General features: G+C 51.6%; 1 protein-coding gene across 4 annotated transcripts in view; it reads right to left on the reverse strand.

Moving 5' to 3' along the window:
• The window catches only part of CERK (ceramide kinase), a 41,226-nt gene that overhangs the window by 13,792 nt on the left and 10,219 nt on the right, over positions 1–17,215 (reverse strand). For all 4 annotated transcript variants that reach the window (XR_012946578.1, XR_012946577.1, XR_012946576.1 and 1 more), the window contains exons 2-10: positions 8,879–8,998; positions 7,306–7,428; positions 6,281–6,409; positions 6,075–6,138; positions 5,253–5,398; positions 4,690–4,764; positions 4,173–4,325; positions 3,224–3,329; positions 1,550–1,656 (exon numbers count right to left, since the gene is read on the reverse strand). Coding sequence is in view for 1 of the 4 variants with exons in the window: in XM_032969577.2 (XP_032825468.2) it covers positions 1,550–1,656; positions 3,224–3,329; positions 4,173–4,325; positions 4,690–4,764; positions 5,253–5,398; positions 6,075–6,138; positions 6,281–6,409; positions 7,306–7,428; positions 8,879–8,998 (1,023 nt within the window). In the remaining 3 variants the exon portion in view is untranslated. The remainder of the gene's footprint in view (positions 1–1,549; positions 1,657–3,223; positions 3,330–4,172; positions 4,326–4,689; positions 4,765–5,252; positions 5,399–6,074; positions 6,139–6,280; positions 6,410–7,305; positions 7,429–8,878; positions 8,999–17,215) is intronic.

Genomic DNA, 17,215 nt, shown 5'->3' on the forward strand with positions numbered 1-17,215 from the left:
TCGCCCCCTCGCCCCGCTCGCACGGGTAGCGCCCTACGCCGCACCCCCCGCCCCGCTTTTCCACTGGCACATCTGAGCAGAGCCCCACGGTGGCTAGATGTTAACTACCTCGCCCGGTATACAGGAGGTGGTGGGTTCGATCCCGACACCTGACGCCTGCTGCTGTATATTCGGGGTTTGCGTGTCTCTCTTCCCCTGGTCGCGTGGATTTTTCTCTGGGTCCTTCGGTTTTCCCCGCCATATATAGAATCAACGTCACGCGTTTAGAGCATTTGGCTGCTGCTCTACATTCCCATGTGATTATTTAATTCTTCCAACTACCATTTGTTGCCATGTCGCTTATGAAAAGAGCTATATAGTTTAGTGAAAATTTCCTGGTAAAATAAAACATTCTTGGTTCTTTCGGTAAAGTCACGTAGAAGGGAAACAAAATAATAAAAATATATAAAACAATCAAATTCTCATGACGTTTCGACTGCAACACAAGCAATCATCATCAGGTGTGAAAACCACAGCAAGAAAATTTTCTTGTTGTGGTTTTCACACCAGCAAGAACATTTTCTTGCTGTGGTTTTTACACCTGATGATGATTATTTAATTGTTTCCCTTCTACGTGACTTTACTGAAAGAACCAAGAATATCAATCCCTGCAGTCACGAAAGCTTTAAATAAAAAAATAAAAAATCTTTGAGGTTTTTTTTTTTAACCAACCAATCGCGAGGCTGCATCCTTTCTACGAATTCTGCGGAGGTAAATTGCACGCGTGAGGATTTCACGAGCGATGTTGTTCATGATAACAACAAAAATTATTCATCGGGTTAGAGATCGCGTAATAAAAAAGTTTCGTTTTAAGTTTCACGGTGCCGGCTGATTTTATCCACCGGCTATTTGCCGTGCCGAGCCGGAACCAAACCGTGATGAGGGAGCCTCATGAAGCATCTCAAAATGCGAAGGCCCAGGGGGTAATTGTCGCGTGACGTCACTACAACGCAAGGCCGCAGCATCAGCGCGTCATCGGCGTGCGTCTCAACTGATTGGTCAGTGCCTATTGGTCGGCAGAGACCCAAGTTCCATTCCCGGCTAGCGTCGGTGGCGAACATTTGAAGTGGGCCAGGGGACTCGACATAGGTCAACTCAGCCTCAAATGAGTACCTGGTGAGGTGTGTTAAACATCAGCCACCTCAGGTGCCGTGCTGGCTTTTACATGTGCCCACTTATAGCACTTGTCCCAACATTCAAAAAAATGTTAACATTTACATGGGACTATTATTTTTAATATAAAAAGAATGGATAATACACTGTAACTTGATAACAGATGTTTGTCAATAGCTTCAAAAGGTCAAAGAGTCTCCACCTGTTCGCCACCGTTGTCGACACGTTGCCTGGAATCTTCTCCAGAGCCCAGGGGCACATTTCTCGTGACATTGTTGAAAATTCTCAGAAGTGGTAACACGTTTTTTTGAAGCACCCTGTACATAGGCGTGTACGTGAACGCGTGCATGTGTGTGCAGTGTATAGTGTGTGTAGTGCGCGTGCGTGTCGCACGTACCTGTGTCATCGCTGGGTAGGGGCGTCACGAGGGATGGGAGACCCCCCTCCTCCTTCTCCTCCTCCCCTCCCTTGAGCTTCTCAGAGGTCTGCGAGCAGATTTCACACCTGCAGGGGAAATGGGCGCAGCCACGGCCACCGTGAGAGAGCGGCGTCGCGGTGGCGGACACGCCGCCCCCCTTGATCCAGGAGATCTGAATTCCACGCCTGCCTTGGTATGAACACTCACCATTCATTGGCTGTAAACATCTTAATATACAGAGGACTGCAGAGCTCGGGCTGTTGTTTGTAGTGCCAGCCTCACGGGCTGGCTGCTGCTGCCTCCTAGCACGCGTGGTGTGCTTCCTCAGTGAAAAACAACATGAATTCTAAATATCTCTATGTTGTATGTATGTTGCATGTATGTTGTATGTATGTTGAACTTCTTTCGCACTGTACAGAAGCCAACAGTGGTAATCGGAGGTGCGGGGGTAAGGATAGCAAACTAAAATACAAAAAGAAAGTTCAAAATAAATTAGTTATCAATCTAAATGATTTAAAAGTGCTCCGGTGGCTTCAGAATATCGGATGGAAGAGCATTCCAGACGGCCGCGGAAGCGCATCTGAAAGCGCGCGATGCAGTGACCGTCTTTGTTCAATAGCCAGCCAAAAGCTGCTGCTGCGAGGATGAGCACAGCTCACGTGATGATGGTTTACACTCCTTGATGAGATCAGCAAGGCATTGTGGTTAATTTGTGGCAAGCACTTTGTGTGTGTAATGAGTGCGACCTTATGAATGAGATCGGAACCGGGCCTGGTTCTCCCCTAGGTCGACTCTGCCTAAAATGAGTACCTGGAATGGTTGTGTTGTCATGAACATGGTACGAGATTTAGAAGGTCGCATGCGTGGCAAACGTCTGTACTGAGGGGCATCAAACCCATTCATGGGCCTCTCCAAGGTCAAATAAGCCCTAAATGAGCACCTGGCGCGATGTGTAAACATTGACACTGGGGAGATAAAGGCAGCCGAGCACGGCAATTCCTCCTCATGTGCCGTGCCGGCATTAATAGATACTCAACCGACAGCATTTGCCCCAAAAGCCTTTAAGGTTATATTAGCGATCTGTGGTTCTTGTGTGTGTGGGTGTTGTGCGCGCACATGAATTATTGAAATATTAAATGAATCTTAAATAATTTCCGATTCACTTGCCCACGATTTAAGGTCACGGTCCAAGGTCATTCACGGGCCGTTCTTATAAAAGGGATTAAGGCTGAATGATTCTTACCCTGGTAAACAAATAAATCAATAAAACGATTCACTCTACGCATCGCGGGGCGGGGAAGAGGCGTCACAGCGGTGAGCCGCCTGCACCACAAACCCGGCCACCTGAGTCCGATTTCCCAGCCAGAGGCCAAACATCAGTGACGATATATGATAAAAATAAACCCCACGCAGTGGGTGGGCCTTCGTCCAGCAGCGGATCGCCCGAGGGGCTGTAACGGCGATGTCGCTGTTTGTTGCTGTTGTTGTACGGTGGCGCGTGAGGGTGCGTGAGGGCGCGTGAGGGCGCGTGAGGGCGCGTGAGGGCACGTGAGGGCGCGTGAGGGCGCGTGAGGGCGCGTGAGGGCGCGTGAGGGCGCGTGAGGGCGCGTGAGGGCGCGTGAGGGCGTGTGAGGGCGCGTGAGGGCGCGTTACCCGCTCCGGCAGCGCTTCAGGTCTCTGGGCCCGGACCAGGATGACCCCGCCAGACGGAACTCGATCTTGCCCTCGTAGCGACAGTTTTTCATGACAGTCTTGAAGCCTGCAGGGTGAGCAAACGGACAGAGTTCGAGCCCAGGTCACACAACTCCACGGAGTATTTCCACGTTGCTGGATCACCCTTGCTGCCCATCTAAAGCTTGGTTCACTCCCCCGATTTTCATGTCCTTATTAGGCCAAAACACAGAGCTTACTTGCACCTAACTTTATTCTTGCGCCTCTTGCTCCCACGTGTTTGCAGTTTTTTGCTCAATTTGTGTGTTTATGTCACTGTTCGAGTAAGATACAGAGCGTACGTACGTTTTTCTGCCACGTCTTGCTGTCGTACTATCCTTGCGCTGTATTTGTTTATTCCGCGTGTGTACTCATCCTCTGAAATGTTCATGTTTTTGTTATTTTTGTTGTTGCTGCTGCGCCCACGGCACCATGGACGTTCAGTTGAAAATAGATGGGAAACTCGCTAAAATTGGATCATCCGTGCAACAAATCTCCAACTTGGACTTTCTACCACTTAATCCACCCACACTACCACTCGGCCCGCCCACTCTACCACTCGGCCCGCCCACTCTACCACTCGGCCCGCCCACTCTACCACTCGGCCCGCCCACTCTACCACTCGGCCCGCCCACTCTACCACTCGGCCCGCCCACTCTACCACTCGGCCCGCCCACTCTACCACTCGGCCCGCCCACTCTACCACTCGGCCCGCCCACTCTACCACTCGGCCCGCCCACTCTACCACTCGGCCCGCCCACTCTACCACTCGGCCCGCCCACTCTACCACTCGGCCCGCCCACTCTACCACTCGGCCCGCCCACTCTACCACTCGGCCCGCCCACTCTACCACTCGGCCCGCCCACTCTACCACTCAGCCCGCCCACTCTACCCGAGAAGTCGTATCGCATGGGCCCCATCCAGCGTCGCGCCTCGCTGTCTCGCAGCACATCGCCATAGAAGCCGTAGCCCAGCAGCGACACGGAGTAGCGCAGCAGGCGCTCGCCCTGTCGCACGCTGCACACGTCCAGGGGCTGATCATCACCTGCATGTCGCGGGGTGGAGAGGGGTACCGGGGGGGGGTGGGAGTGGCAGCACATGGAACACGGCTCACTGAGAGACCCAGAGACCAAGCTCACACAAAAACCCACAGACTTACACAGAGACCATAGGCTCACCAAGAAACCCACAGACCAAGCTCACACAGAAACCCACAAAGACCTTGCTCATACAGAAACCCACAGACCCACAGAGACCATAGGCTCACACAGAGACCCAAAGACTCACACTACCCTCTGTGCGATCCACCAAAACCCACGTTAAAGCCACGGGATTGCACGTGTGCCAAGATCGGGCAGGGAATGGGCGGTGAGGCAAGCAGGAGGGATGCGGAGGGGCAGCCTGTGTACCGATGATGATGTGCAGGGCAGACGTGACGGGGTCATTGGTCCCCACCGTGGCAAAACACACGCAGTCCGTGGAACCTGGAGGGGGATGACGACCCAACCGTTACACCACCGCCACCACCACCGCCACCACCAACGATGCAAATCACATAACTATCACCATCACCGGCAACAGCGTTCGTGGCTTCACTGTTACTATTACCGCCACCGATTCATTATTACTTAAGTTTCGGTTCAATCGTACAGGTATTCCCACCACCATCACCACCATCACTACCGTGTATGTATCTATGGTGAGCTTCATTCGCACCGCACGTAGCCAACCGTCACTGCCATCAGAAAAAATCACAAAAATTATTAATCCCGCCCCTGGCCCTGCTTGGCCCCGAGCCCGATTCAGATGTTTTGAGAGGCTGACTCATCGCACTTTCATTCCGGCACTGCATGGCACGGCAAATAGCTGGCGGACAAAACCACCCGGACCATGTGGCTCGTCAGGCTGGGTCCCCGAGGATGTGCCAGTGGAAAAGCAGGTGGGGGGTGAGGGGTGGGGGGTTGGCTGCCACCTGCAGGGATGATACCGATGCGGAGGGGGCACGGCTGCAGCGGGGTCGCGGAGTCATGTTCGTCGAGGCCGGCGTCCGACTGAGTGCGCCCGATGACTCCGTGCATAATCTCACTGAACATGCCGTCTCCGCCCACACACACCACACTGTGGGGGGGGTGATGCGGAGGGGGTGGGCAGGGGGGGGCATGCAGACGTACGCACATGCACAAACACATGAAAGGGCAGGTGAAGTTAGTATAGGCGGACGATTCTATTTGGATATATGTGGCATCTACAAAAGCAACGGCCTCTGAATGTATAAAAGGGCCACACGTAGGTTGTGTATGAACACACAAACACAAGTGATGACACACTGTGTGCACGGACACACACATACAGCCAGTCGCACACAAGGACAAACACACACACAATCACGAACACATAAACATGCACGAACACAGACACGTGCACACAACCATATACGGGTGCATATACACAACCACGCAAAGATCACCTGTATAGACCTGAATAAGCCGCTCTGGCAAGTGCAATTAGCGAGCGCCTATGAAGGCCACGACGGTACACGTGGGGATGGCGTGGCCAGCACCACGCCCGGCCATCTTTATCTCCCCGGTGGCGATGTTGTTTAAACACTCATATGATGTCGAGCCGACCTAGCGGAGGCCCAGGAGAGGTTCAGATAATCGTCACAGGTGTTGGTGGCTGCGAGCAGGAATTGAACTCGGGTCTCTGCCGGGTTAGTAGCCCAGCGAGCTAACCGCTTCGCCACCGCTCCCCAAAACACAACCACGCACACGCGCTCGCAAGTGCACATTCATACCCATTGTAACTGCTGAGGTCTTCTGCGAGTAGGAAATCTCGGGCATGGTTGGCTCTCTCCGTCACTACATGGCAAGGACAACGAGAGAAGGGATCCACCGTTTAGTCACACACGGAGGCCCTCCTCGCGTTCGCCGCTCGCGAGCACTGCGGTGCCGATGGGCCCCGCGACGTGAACCCTGCCCCGCCCCCCTCTCTCTCTCTCACCGATGACGTGCGCGTGTATGGACGCGAGCTCAAGCAGCGGCTGCACGCGCTTCCGGTAGATCCTCTCGCCCTCTCGGCGGCCGCCAAACGGGTTCACGAAGACGAGCAGCCTCTCCGGACGCTCCACTTCTGCAGGGCGCGGGGGGGCGACGGGCGGGCGGGCGGGGGGGGGGGGAAATCGGAGGGGGGGATGAATCAAAGAACATTTAAATAGTCACTTTTTGTATCAAATATGTAAAAAAGATGTTTCCGGTTTCACCAAACCCACGGTCGGTCGTACCTGCCGCAAACTCTACGCAGGGTGGGGAGGCCCCATCCGGCAGTGGACTGAGAAATGGGCTGCGCCTGCACTATGCACCCATCTTGGGCACGCTACCACGCAGCTTCGGCAGGGCCTAATTCCGGCCCGGTCGGCAAACCCCAAAATATAACGATGAGAGTAGCTGTGGCTACTCTCATCGTTATGCGTCACCTGCTCCGGTCTCGCGGCGACCCCGGAAAATATTCGGTGAGCCACTCAGCTCCTGGGGGGGTTGGTGGGAGGGGGGGGGGGGATGCCCATGGCACTTCCCTCGCACGCCATCGACCGCGTTCCGGTGGCGTGACTGTCGCGTGTCGATCGTGTCAGTCGCACGGCCATGGCTCGGCAGTCACACGTAGGGTGGGGACGGCGGCGGTGGTGGCGGGGGAGCGGTGGCGCAGCAGTTAGCGCGCTGCGCTACAAACCCGGGAACCCAAATTCGATTGCCGCTCACGGCCAACGCCGGCGACGATTATTTGAACCGGCCCTGGGCCTCCCCTAGGTCGAATCGGTCTCAAATGAGTACCTGCTGCGGTGTGTAAACATCGCCACTAGAGAGACAAAGGCGGCCGGGCGTGGTGCTGGCCACCCGCCCCCTCGTGTGCCGTGCCGGCCTTCATAGGTGCCCGCTAACAGCACTTGCCCCTACAGTCTGCTAAGGCTATACGCGGGATCTTTATTTTATCTTTGTCTTTGTGCGGTGTCCTTCGTGGTGGCCACTTGCCTTGGCCCATCAGCTGTTTGCGCGCCGCCTGCACCCAGCGGGCGGCCACGTCCGCGTGCTCCGTGGAGAAGGTGACGTCGCTCACCGCCCACTTCTGCCGAGACTCACGGCGCACGAAGTACACTGGGGGGCGGCGATGGGGGGGGGGGTCAGAAATAAAACCCGAGTGGCCAGTGTGCGGGATTGGTGCAAACCCGGCACGGACTCCAGCTCAATTCACCGCTCACGGCCACCAGCACCGGTGACGATTATTCGAACCAGCCCTCGTCGGCTCAGCATCACAAGGAGCACTTGGTGCGATGGTGCTGGCCACCCACCCCCTCGTGTGCCGTGCCGGCCTTCATAGCTGCTCGCTAACAGCACTTGCCCCACCTGTCTGTTAAGGCTAAAAGGATGATCTTTGTCTTTTGCGTGTGGGTTTGTGCCTGCCTGCATGAGTGTGTTTGTCGAGGTACCTGTAATGTGTGCATGCCTGCGTGCACATATGTGTACATAACCTTGTGTGTGCGTGTGTGTTGCCCGTGAGTGTGTTTGTGTGCCTTTGCTCAAGTTTCAATATTTGTTTAACCAGGTGAGTCCTCAAGAGACCAGGGTAAGCCTCATTTGCAAGTGTCACCAAAATGACAACAGCAAAACGAATGAACTAAAGTGCATAGTAACGTTCGGGTTAAATCGTGTAGGTACAATGCCAATGTTCAACTATAACCCTCCGCCACCTGGCAGAGCCATTCAAATCAGGTTGTCACTGTCATGGGCAAATATGCCAAATTGATTTGTTGTTTTTAGCCAAACCAGAGTAATAAAAAAAAGACAAGCAAACTTTTGACAAGTCAAAATGACATTTCGCTGGCGATCACATTCAGGTTGTTTTCGTAATAGCTGCTCACGTGTCGCGTGAATGATCTTCCTGATCCTGCTTCACGAAGGTGCCGTGCGGTGACGTCATCAGCACAACAATCGTGCACGTGATCCACTTTAGTAATTAGTTGATTGTTGATTTAAAGCTTTCGTGACTGCAGTAATTCATATTCTTAGTTCTTTCGGTAAAGTCACGTTGAAGGGAAACAACATAATAATAAAATATATATAAAACAATATATAAAACAATTTTGTTGTTTCCCTTCAACGTGACTTTACCGAAAGAACTAAGAATATATAGTTGATTGTTGATTGGTCGGGATTGGCAGGTGAGATTGGTGTGAAAAGGCGAATCTGTTTAGCGGTTGGTGAAAATAGGCTATCCTAAATAATTATTTCAGGTGTGTTGTGTTTGGAATTTGTTCTCGGAAGTTGTTTTGGAACGTTCGAGTGCTTGTGCGATTATAGTTTTAGCGGTGAAGCACGGCAATGCAGCAAGCAGCAATCTGTGCAAAGTCAGGCGGATCACGCGGCAGATCGAAAACATTTCACAAAGTCGCGCAAATAAACTTGCGCCAGCCGCCTCGCCGCAGGTTAACTTTCAGATTAATCGAGGTAACACCGACAACCGGAAACTTTAAACGGACTATCGGGGGCGACTACGGCGCTGGTATGGAGAGGGCAGACGGCACATTACGGCTGTCCACAAGCGTACCCGTGAACGCGTGCAGGTCTGGGCGGGGTCGCGACCTCTGCCACTGTGCCGGCGCTTGCTCCACGGGCCAAATGGCGAGCACCTCCGACAGCAGCGCCACCTTCCAGGGGGGGCAGCCTCCTGCACGCAGACGGGAACCCCCCACAACCCACGGTTAGCATCAACGACAAGAGGCAGAGTACCCCTCCCCTCCACCACACGCAACTTCCTGAAGTCTATAATAGACTGTTGGGGGCAAGCGCTGTTAGCGAGCGCCTCCCTTTGTTCAAGCCCAGATGCTTGTGCGTGTACGTGCGTTGAACTTCTTTCGCACCGTACGTAGCCAACCGTGCTAATCGGAGGCGCGGGAATGTTAGCCGTGGCGGGGAATCGAACTCGGGTGTGCAGGTTTAGAGAGCAGCGCGCTATCCTCAGTGTCACTGGTCCTGATAGCTGGCATTGCTTTCCAATGCTGCCGGAAAGACCCAGACTCGAGGCAGCCCTCGAGAGCACCTCTAGAGGGTGTTTTTGGCCTAGTCTTCCATGCCGGCCACAAGTCTTGGGAAGGTGGTTGGAGTACCCACACTTTACCCCACCACGCGCAACCTGCCGATTTGAAAACGGTGGTGTACACCCATGTGTACTGCTGGGTGCAATTGCGCGTCTTCATATCAGGAAGCATTTATAACCTCTAAGCAAAGGCAGACACGAATACCATTTTTTTGACAACCGTTGCAAAACGCGACCTAAATTTAGAAGTTGCTTCAGTTTTGAGAAGTATGCTCTTGTGCAATCCAGCATTATTTTTTCCTTTGCCGAGAAAGCAGAGTTCCAGTTTGCCGACCAGCATCTAGCCCAGAAGAATGGTGACGATGTTAGCGATGTTAGCGACCGTGTGGCTGCTATCTGCGAGGTGGTGCATCCGCAAGCCATCTCGGTCAGTCAAGGCGCCTGGGGGTCTGTCCCGTGACCACCTGCCAGCGAGACTTCGACACTTCACGGGACTCGAAGTGCACCCAGCCTTGCACAAGCGCCGTGGTGACACCACCGCCACTCCGTGGCGAATGGCGGTTGTTGTTTGTGTTATTGCTATGTGCATGCACGTATGTGCACGTCCATCCCTGTGTTAATCCACTGCTGGATGGGCAGGCTCCGTCACACCGTGTCGGTCGTGACAATTTGTTTCACCGTACTTTACCACGCAGGTTGATCCGTGCTGACGAGCGCTGGGGACCACAGTTGTGGGACAATAGAAGTACAGTACGACAATGCATTTTTTTCCCTACTGCCTTTCTGCTGAGAGCTGCTGTAGCTCATAATGGCCGTGTAACAGCACTGAGCCGCCTCGCGCTTAGATGTGGGGTTTAGCCATCAGTGTTTAAGCGAGGTTTCTCCAGTGCAGTGAGGTTGATGATAAAAGTCTGCTCACCGATGACTGCACGCAAACAAAAACATCGTTGAGCATCTCCACGCTCCAGAGATTGTCGAGCAGTGCACACCTCTAAATATCCCTGAATGCGCCCAATAGCATTACATTCCAAAGGCCAGGCAGAGTTGACCATGGTTAATACTTGCGTACGAGGCTGCTGGGGGTACGAGGCAATGGGCGCTGGGGCTGCGTAGTGGCCCGGGAGATTGACATTCAGAAATGTGTTCTCAGATCTACCAGAAATCTACATCGACCAGAAATCTACCAGAAATCTACATCGACCATAAATGTGTTCTCACGTCTACCTGAGCAGAGCTTTAAGGTAAATATCTCCTGGTGTGCAATGGGTTTACTGAGAGTAAACCAAACAAACAAAACAATCTCCTAGCCCCTCTTCACTGGAATCAACTGCCCTTGCACGTCAAGACATCATCCTCTCTCACGACCTTCCGCTCATCTCTTAAAACTCATTCGTTCTCTCTTGTCCACCCTTCCTTCTCCCCTTGTTGTCCTCCCTACTCGTACCAACGCCGCCTTCTCTGTGCCCAACTCCCCCGGGTCACCCATCATCAATCCACTCATCTCATTTCCATCTCCGTTTATTCCACGCATCACCACCACCACCTCATTCTACACATATCCCATCCACTCATCTCGTTTCATCTCGCCAACCATCTTGTACCTTAGTTCACTGTACAGCGCCTTGGTTGAGGCGCTGTATAAATGTATGACATGACGTACCTCAACCCCTTATCAGTGCCTACCTTGTTACAGACCAATTCAGACCTTATTGGTCACTCCGTGCCCTTATAAATCTCAACGTTCACCCTACAAAGTCTCGTCACAAGGGAGAAACACAAACACATAGACAAAACAATGTTTTTGCTCGTATTCAAACGGCTGTACGCCGTATGGACCTGAAAACTCGATTTCCCTGTACAAGAATACGGGTAAACCGTATGGGTCAACAGGTTTGATATCATATATAAGATATGAATAAGTTGTTGTTATGCTGCTGCAACTGCTGCGTTGGCCGTAGTCCACCTCCAATTAGCGTTGTTGGCTACGTACGGTGAAAAAGAAGTTCAACATACATACACATGGAAACAAAAACTCAACACGTTCATCAATAACACGGTGGCTTACTAACAGGAAACGTATATAATAGGTGACATGTTGGGCAATGCAGAGAGAGGCAGAGGCATCTCTCATAGGCGCCACGGTGGCCAACTGTTAAATACCTCGCCTGATATACAGGAGGTCGTGGGTTCGATCCCGGCTGGATTTTTATCCGGGTCCTCCGGTTTTTCCCTCCACATTGAGAATCGACATGCTTTTAGAGTATTTGGCTGCAATACATTTCCACGTGCTGATATGCCACTTCGTTGAACTAGCCTTGGTGACCAGGTATCTTATGAAAAATAGCTATATAGTTCAGTGGGCCTTACCTGGTAAAATAAAAAAATACTAATATCTGGGGACTGCAACATACTCTATATACACCACAGGGCCCCCGATAGAAATGACAGATGCACCATCTTAAATTGGCACATGAACGGTTACTAATTGGTGAAAATATAGCAACAAACAACCCCTTCCTTGGCCAAACAAACCAAACTTCGAATAAACCACGTAAGCCAATTCAATGTGGAACTTCCTGGCTCAATGGGCAGCCAATGCAGAAGAGCGCTTCCCAAAGCCGTGGTCTGCGCAACTGTGACGCCTTCGCATTAAAAAAAAAACTGATGACTGGGCAGAAACCGTCAAACTCGCTACACTTGAATGCCTGGTTTAGCCAAAGAAAGCCAGATTGAGTGCGGAGATAAACATTTGGAAGAAAATGTGGCACGACGACAATTTATACAAGGGTGTGTGGGACAGGCAATTATAGTACTGAAATAGATTTTAATAAGCCTCATACACACCCAGAGGCATTAGACCACCACGCCTAATTCCGTGCTTCCTCACGCAACTTTTAAACTTTTGTTCCATTTTCTTTTGCCTGTGCCAGTGGCTTCTGGTCCATACGTTATAGCACACGGGGGGGGGGGGGGGGCAGCATCGATTCAAGGAGGCAACCACCCACAAGCACAAAATCATAATTTTTATTTAGACCGGAGGAATCCCGTTCGGCTGCGTTTGCTACTTTTTCACAGATGTCCAGTAGGTGCAATTTGGAAAAGCAACGATGAAATTGGACCCCCTTCATCCATCGCGAAATGACTTGTTATACGTGAAGGATGGCTCAGGCTTGGGGAGGGCTTCATCCAGCAGCAGGTTCATCCTGACTCTGCCGGTGACGAAACATTTCCACGACCGCTGCTGATAAATTGTTCGCCACTTTATTGACCGCAGAGGAAATATGGGTCGAGTAAACAACCCGTCAAAGGCCTTGACCTTGTGACCTTCTGATGGCAAGCCGAGCACTCTGACCACAGCGCCACCAACAGCGGCCGTCCCACCGAGATCCTCACACCCACCGTGGGAATGTGGAATCTCCACCACCGATGCAGTGCCATTTTTGGAGATGACTGCTCCCCGCCCCACTTCCCGATTCCAAATCGAGGAGATGCACACTTTTCAGGATTCGCAAGTATGGGGGGGGGCGCTTGCTTCCACACCTCAACAACTCAAAGCGCCTGGCATCAGATTGCATCTCAACTCTTTCTACGTCCTGCTGCAGCCTAGCCAAGGGGATCCCACCCCACCCAGTGGCAGCTGTCCCTACATGACGCAAGGCGCATGCAGAACCGGCTTGCGAACGGGCCTTGGTCTGCCAGTAGGTGGCGATGCTGCTACGTGGTTCTCCAAATTAAGTAATTGGAGGGACATTTTTCAAACTTTTGACCTTTGAAGATGTTTTTTTTTAAACCTTATCTGCTGTAAGCGTCACAACGTCCATTCATCAGTCCGGCACTCCAAATAAAACAAGAAACCCACCAAACCCTAACAAGCTGTGTACTTTCAAATCGAAACTCATTTCTTTAGAACTGAGTTTTGTGTTTAGTTTGTTGTCCTTACCCCGCACTTCCGATTAGCACGGTTGGCTACGTACGTTGCGGAAGAAGCGTGACATACATACATAGGTTATGACAATCCGATTCCGCATCGTTGCTCCGTTGTTACCACGCCGCAGCGGGTGGAGAGGCGAGAAGACCGTGTCAAAGTCGCACGGACGACCTTCGCCAATGCCGGGAGGAGGGGGGCGGCGGGTGGACGGACGCAAAGGTGCGGTCGTGGTGCCGCGCTGGTGCCTGCGCGGGGGACTTTTTGTCTCTCAAGTTGTCGATGGAAAGGCCGACGCGCACCGTGCTTTGTGTCCCATTCACGTTTCACCCTGCACACCCCCCCCCGCCGCCCCAGCCGCGCGATTGCGTAATGTCAGTAATGTGACGCCAGGCCAGGCGATGTTTCCCTTCGTCCAAGCCAGGTGAAACTTGAGTGCCGCAATTCTCGCGGAGAGGGTGGCCCAGGACAGACGGCGTCGCAGAACAGGTGCCATGAGCTTGATCTCTTACTCCGAGGCCTTACCTTCGTATGCCCCCCCCCTGTCGTGGGTTTTCTTTTCGTGGCATGCAAAGGAAAACCAACATTTTTTGACGATCGGGGCTGTTCAGAAACGTATGCTTAAATTGAGTGAGAACCTAAAATTTGACAAGTATTTTTTGTTTTGTTTGTGCAGTCATTGGTGACCGGGCTGAGACCATCCACTCACTGCACTTGACCAGCCGGGTTTAATCATGGCCGGGCTACTGCCTGGATTGGAAGCCAGGGTCTCAGCCGTGGCGCTGACTCAGCACTCCGACATCTGAGCCGTGCGGAGGCCCCCTCGTCGAAACCGTCGGAAACGCAACTCCATCGGTGGTTAGCACTGGGGAGGGATCCATGTGTGGTGCTGGCCACGCCATTCCAATGTTTGGGGTGCCGCGGTGGCGAGATGTTAACTACCTCGCCTGGTATGCAGGAGGTCGTGGGTTCGATCCCAACCCTGACGCCTGCTGCTGTATATTTGGAGTTTGTGTGTTCTCCCCGTGGTCACGTGGATTTTTCTCCGGGTCCTCTGGTTTCCCCCTCCACATTCAAAAACACGCGTTTAAAGTATTTGGCTGCTATAAATATCCACGTGATAAGCCACTTCGTTGAGCTATCATTTGTGGCCAGGTCGCTTCTGAAAACGAGCTACATAGCTCAGTGGGCATAACCTGATCAAATTAAAATAGTTTAGTCTAAACAGCTTATAGTTGACTTTGCACTTATTTTGTGTGCAGTGGGAAGGCAATGATTGTTCACACAATGCACTACAATCTCAGCGACCTTCGTTCGAATACTGGTCAAGAACGCTCACCAACTGCACTAAACGTTATACGAACATGAACCTGCCCTGTACACCCCCCACCTCCCACCACCACCTACCTAGATCACTTAAGTCGTAAATGAGCGCTATCTCATACGGGCGGTGACGTGAGCGCCAGCACTGGGAGACGGACATAGCTGGGCTAGCTTGACGTTGGACCCAGGATCGCCACGTAACACCCGTGCCGTGCTGGCTCCAACAGGTGCTCGCTAACACCGCTTGACCCCGTCACGTCCAGATAACAACAGCTGCACCGGTGTCTGCGTGGGGAGAGGACGCTGGTTAAGGCTGCTACCCCTCGACCCAAGCCCGTAGTTTGTAGCGGCGCAGAGAAAGATCGGTAACCACCTGGGAAGTGTTTAAGTTGCATTCGATGGGGTGTGGGTTAAAAATTAACACGTGGAGGCAGCGATACTAAGAGTAGTCGTGTACTGTGCCGGACCTCGCCAGAGTTGCCGACCGGGCAATTATCATCTGGGGGACACGGTTTATCCACTGCTGGCCTATCATTATCACCATCACGTGCCCCAATACTGGATAACCATGCGACCGTGGTGGCAGGTCGTAAGGATAACCGCGGTGCTGTGCTGAACTTTGTAGAAATTAGATTAGTAGATGAATTCCGTACAGGACCTGTATTCTGACAAAGGGTTACTTTCGGCAGCCTTGCGATTAATTTCCTCTGACGAACCACTTCTACATTCAAAGTCCACACCGTGCCGGTACAAGAGCTGGTACAATCTTCATTGTATAGCGAGTCGCCAGAGCTAATGATAATACATTTACCCGTTTAGCCATAATATACTGTTGGAGCAAGCGCTGTTAGCAAGTAGTAGGACCTACAGTGAGGGAAAAAAGTATTTGATCCGCTGCTGATTTTGTACGTTTGCCCACTGACAAAGAAATGATCAGTCTATAATTTTAATGGTAGGTTTATATGAACAGTGAGAGACAGAATACCCACAAAAAAATCCAGAAAAACGCATGTCAAAAATGTTATAAATTGATTGGCATTTTAATGAGGGAAATAAGTATTTGACCCCTCTGCAAAACATGACTTAGTACTTTGTGGCAAAACCCTTGTTGGCAATCACAGAGGTCAGACTTTCTTGTAGTTGGCCACCAGATTTGCACACATCTTAGGAGGGATTTTGTCCCACTCCTGTTTGCAGATCTTCTCCAAGTCATTAAGGTTTCGAGGCTGACGTTTGGTAACTCGAACCTTCAGCTCCCTCCACAGATTTTCTATGGGATTAAGGTCTGGAGATTGGCTAGGCCACTCCAGGACTTTAATGTGCTTCTTCTTGAGCCACTCCTTTGTTGCCTTGGCCGTGTGTTTTGGGTCATTGTCATGCTGGAATACCCATCCACGACCCATTTTTAATGCCCTGGTTGAGGGAAGGAGGTTCTCACCCAAGATTTGACGGTACATGGCCCCGTCCATCGTCCCTTTGATGCGGTGAAGTTGTCCTGTCCCCTTAGCAAAAAAACACCCCCAACGCATAATGTTTCCACCTCCATGTTTGACGGTGGGGATGGTGGTCTTGGGGTCATAGGCAGCATTCCTTCTCCTCCAAACACGGCGAGTTGAGTTGATGCCAAAGATCTCCGTTTTGGCCTCATCTGACCACAACACTTTCACCCAGTTATCCTCTGAATCATTCAGATGTTCATTGGCAAACTTCAGACGGGCATGTATATGTGCTTTCTTGAGCAGGGCGACCTTGCGGGCGCTGCAAGATTTCAGTCCTTCACGGCGTAGTGTGTTACCAATTGTTTTCTTGGTGACTATGGTCCCAGCTGCCTTGAGATCATTGAAAAAATCCTCCCGTGTAGTTCTGGGCTGATTCCTCACCGTTCTCATGATCATTGCAACTCCATGAGGTGAGATCTTGCATGGAGCCCCAGCCCGAGGGAGATTGACAGTTATTTTGTGTTTCTTCCATTTGCGAATAATCGCACCAACTGTTGTCACCTTCTCACCAAGCTGCTTGGCAATGGTCTTGTAGCCCATTCCAGCCTTGTGTAGGTCTACAATCTTGTCCCTGACATCCTTGGAGAGCTCTTTGGTCTTGGCCATGGTGGAGAGTTTGGAATCTGAATGATTGATTGCTTCTGTGGACAGGTGTCTTTTATACAGATAACAAGCTGAGATTAGGAGCACTCCCTTTAAGAGTGTGCTCCTAATCTCAGCTCGTTCCCTGTATAAAAGACACCTGGGAGCCAGAAATCTTTCTGATTGAGAGGGGGTCAAATACTTATTTCCCTCATTAAAATGCAAATCAATTTATAACATTTTTGACATGCGTTTTTCTGGATTTTCTTGTTATTCTGTCCCTCACTGTTCAAATAAACCTACCATTAAAATTATAGACAATTTCTTTGTCATTAGGCATACGTACAAAATCAGCAGGGGATCAAATACTTTGTTCCCTCACTGTATGAAGGCCAGCACGGCACACGAGGGGGTGGGTGGCCAACACCACGCCCGGCCGCCTTGTCTCCCGAGTGCAAATGTTTAAACACTGCACCAGGTACTAATTTGAGGCTGAGTCAACCTAGGGGAGGCCCATGA

The sequence above is a fragment of the Petromyzon marinus genome, chromosome 42, assembly GCF_048934315.1.
Source record: "Petromyzon marinus isolate PM22_M1 ecotype Great Lakes invasive population chromosome 42, UKy_Petmar_22M1.pri1.0, whole genome shotgun sequence".
NCBI lineage: Eukaryota > Metazoa > Chordata > Hyperoartia > Petromyzontiformes > Petromyzontidae > Petromyzon > Petromyzon marinus.